This window comes from Larus michahellis, chromosome 4, assembly GCF_964199755.1.
Source record: "Larus michahellis chromosome 4, bLarMic1.1, whole genome shotgun sequence".
In the NCBI taxonomy this organism is placed as follows: domain Eukaryota; kingdom Metazoa; phylum Chordata; class Aves; order Charadriiformes; family Laridae; genus Larus; species Larus michahellis.
Window position 1 is genome coordinate 171298 of NC_133899.1, and position 4005 is coordinate 175302.

Below are 4005 nucleotides of genomic sequence, written 5' to 3' on the forward strand. Positions count from 1 at the left end.
CTTGCCTATACACCTTCAAACATGAACACAGTCACTATATCCTCTAATTTTAAAATTCAGCAGTATGTGTTTCTTTTTAAAAAGATACTGCAACTTTTTAATAACATGCAAACGAGGTCTAGTCCTCCAGGTAGACATTGTCACTTTTCTATAGTGGGCACCCAATGCCCTTCTAGTAGGTTTAACACGAGCACTCCTCACCAGAGCTACACTGGCACGAGGAGAGCAGCTGACTGACGAAGTGAACAGGGCCTTGGGGCAAGGGGCTGCAGCCAGGGCAGACAGGGAAGAGGAGCACCGGAGCAGCAAAGCGGGCCTGGGGATGTGTGGGGTGGCGGTGGTGGAGAGGGAAGGGGAACACAGCTTCCCATGGCCCTGAATGCCCTGATCTTGTCTGGAGCCTCTTCAGATCACCTCCAGTGGCCAGCCTTGCCTTGATCACCTTCTCCCAAGGATGCACAACCTCAGAATAGAATCACAGAATCTTCATGGTTGGAAAGGACCTTTGAGATCATCAAGTCCAACCAAACAACCTACAATCTCTGCCATTAGAGCATGCCCTGAAGTGCCACATCTAGACATTTCTTAAACACCTCTAGGGATGGTGACTCAGCCACCTCCCTGGACAGGCTGTCCCAGTGCCTGACCACTCTTTCAGTAAAGTAATTCTTCCTAATATCTAATCTAAACCTCCCCTGCCCCAGCTTCAGACCATTTCCTCTGGTCCTGTCATTACTCACCTGGGAGAAGAGGCCAACCCCCACCTCTCTGCACCCTCCTTTCAGGTAGTTGTAGAGGGCAATGAGGTCTCCCCTCAGCCTCCTCTTCTCCAAGCTAAACATGCCCAGCTCCCTCAGCCTCTCCTCATATGACCTGGTCTCCAGACCCCTCACCAGCCTGGTAGCTCTCCTCTGGACACGCTCCAGCACCTCAATGTCCCTCTTGTACAGAGGGGCCCAGAACTGAACACAGCACTTGAGGTGAGGCCTCACCAGTGCCGAGTACAGAGGCACCATCACTTCCCTGCTCCTGCTGGCCAGGAGTAAATAATAAAGCCCCATGCCTATGATCCTGCCTTGCTGTCTGCAAGGTAGTGGAAATATTCCAGCTCTGGACCAATATCTGAATGCACTGTTAAACAAATGCATATTAAAGGGACTCTGCAGTTTACACATGAAAAAGGATGTTTGGAAGGAGGTATTTGTAGGCATTTCACTCCCCAAGTCTGGTAATAAGCTTTTCTCCTTGTCTTATGGAACACTGTTAAAAACAGGTAAAAATAATTCTGTTCAGGTTTTGAGCTACATATTCCCACTGGAGGTGGGAGAACAGCATCTCCAATGGAGATGGTGGAGAATGGCATAGTCTATTAAACATAATTTTGTTTTGCTCTAAGACAGGAAATACTCTCAACCCAATAATTCAATAGGATAATTTCCCGTTCTCCTTTCAGCTTCTTCAGTCCCCTGCCGTTAACCTGTCTTCCCAGTTCCAGTATTTATACCAATGGAATCTGTGTTGTCCTTACCTTGTCTTTACAGTCTCAACCTTAGCATGAATTCTTCTCAGTCACTCGTGTGGACTGCAAGAACTCCCGGGGAAACAACTATTCTTGGTTTTGAAAGCTAGAAGACAGAATTACTTCAGCTGAAAAATAAATGGATTCACATAGTCACAGAAATGGATCGCCATATGCAAACCCAGGAGCTTTTATTTTCAACTATAGTTGTTTTATTCTGTTTTCCCATTATGTAGTAAGTGAACACAAACATTTCCCCAACATTGTCTGGAGCAAAAGAAAAACTGGACTTGAAAACTCAACCATTCCAAAAAAAAGTTATCTTTCCAGAAACCAATGTCTGGTCATACTTGCATCCCTCCTGGCATTACATATTCTGCCATGGCAGCATGACAAATAACGTTCTCTTTATTCAGCTTCCATTTAAATCTCCTTTTCCTTTGCAGTGCAATTGCTCTATGTGGTTTCACTAGTATTTAGCTGTGGTCTGCGAGGGGTTTGAGCTCTGCTAGCTGGTCCCACACCTTTAGCATTCTGTTTGCTCCAACCTCTTTTGCTTACTTCCTCTTTCACATAAACCATGGACTGAATTTGGAAAACAGACTCAAATTACTTCAGCCTGCATTGTGGCTGAGCCTCCAGGGGCCTTGGAGAGTGATGCAAATTCCTTTTTAAATTGCAATAGTGCATTCTCCATTGTACCTCCATTGTATCCATAAAACCTGCAATAGTGGCGCATTGGACCTGTGAGTGAAGTCCAAATAAATTGTTAATTTGAACGTCTCAGTGAAGTCTTTTTCCCTCCACCACAGCTGTGCTGCTGAGAAAGCTCTCCCGATTGCAGTCGGGGTTCCTGTGTTACTTGTCCTTGCATAGAACATCCATACATGCGCTCTTACACACGTATGCATGCACCTCTGTCCTCCTTTGCTCTAGTAAACAGTCCTCCACTCTGCAGCCTTCAGAGAGTAGGTGCAGAGAGCAGTTTTTCTGCCTTCAGAATTTGTTACTCAGAGGAGTTCTGGGCAATCAAAAGATCCAGTGACATATCTTTTTGCTCTTCTTCGGACTGAAGGAGCCGGTAGCCCAGCAAGTCCATTGCATCCTTGCACACATCTTGCACTTTTTCTATTTTCTGGAAGGGAAGGATCTTCCTCCAGGCCTGGGATACTCTCATCGCATCTCTGGACTCAATAACAAAGGTCTGTGCTCCTTGCTCCTTCCCATGGGTGATGTTGTGCACCCACGTCTGAAGTTCTGGTGTGAAATGAAGTTCTGCAAACCTGTACATCTCAGCAGTCTTTGCCAGCGGTTCTCTGACAATGTCTTCATAGCGAACCATCAGGTAGCGGTCTTTGAGGAAGCTGGGAGCGGCCTGACTACCTGCTTTGTACATCTCAACGTGGCTTTTGCAGATGATTTGCATTGTGTCGTAGGGCTCCATTTCTCCCCTCCTCTTATGGGACCGCATAACAATGTTAGTGTCATATTTCAGTTCTGCCACTGTATTCTCTCGGGACCTGAACACAGCCCGAGGATCACGTACCAAGTGAATGATTTTGAGGTTCAGGGATGGATCAGTGAGAAGCGGGTAGAGAACTTTCAGGTCAAAGAACCGAACCTCCTTGACGACAATATGGCTGTAAGTTTTACAAGCTTCCTCCACCTTGCTGAATGGGCGCTTGCTACACATTGTTTTGCAATTGGCTGAACTGATTATGTCACCACGACTGAAGAACTCACAGGCAGGGGGTGAGCACAAGGCTCGGCTTGTCTCCCACTGAAACAAGTTAGACATTTTCCTCTCGCTAGACATGTAAGCGTCAAACACAGACATGTCACACAGAAAGACCGACCTGACTAAGTCCCGCACTGCCATGTGCAAGACCTTGGCAGTGCTCTGGTACATTGTAACCCACACATGCCATGCAGGCTCCATCAGGTAGAAGACGCTGGGGTGTTGGCTGAAAAGTTGTCCAGTGAAGGAAGATCCTGACCGCCAGGAGGAGAGAATGAGGATGTGGACTGGAGAAGGTTTTCCTTCTGCGGGGACGTTGTTGCTGCAGGGTGGGAAGTGGAAGTGGATCAGAAGGAAGGACAGAACTACCAGAATCAGGAGCACCTGCACCCGTCTACGCTTCATCATGGTTGCAAGGGACCTGTAGAGACAGAGGAAGTTCAGCATCACAGGATCATGAAGAAGGCAAGATGTGGTGCATCAGGCTCCTGCCAATTCCTCTGCAGGGTCAGGGGTTTGGAAAGCTGCCGCAGTACCAGTGCTACTCAGACAACCACAGCACAAGGTGTCTTTGGAAAGGACATAAATACTGCAGGGCTGAACGTTTTTTGTAACAAAAACACTGTTTATCAGTAAGCCATTCTAATGCAGTCTTAGAAGATCACCAAAAAGCTTGTCTGCACTTTTATCAAAGTTTAAGAGTTAGTTCAGTGTAATGAAATAAGGCAGTACGCAGAAATGTGTACTT

General features: G+C 46.8%; 1 protein-coding gene across 1 annotated transcript; it reads right to left on the reverse strand.

Moving 5' to 3' along the window:
- Positions 1 to 2444: 2444 nt before the first annotated feature.
- Positions 2445 to 3678, reverse strand: LOC141741670 (carbohydrate sulfotransferase 4-like). The gene has a single exon (XM_074582543.1). The coding sequence runs from the start codon at positions 3663 to 3665 to the stop codon at positions 2526 to 2528; it is 1140 nt and encodes a 379-aa protein (XP_074438644.1). The 5' UTR covers positions 3666 to 3678; the 3' UTR covers positions 2445 to 2525.
- Between the last annotated feature and the right edge of the window lie 327 nt (positions 3679 to 4005).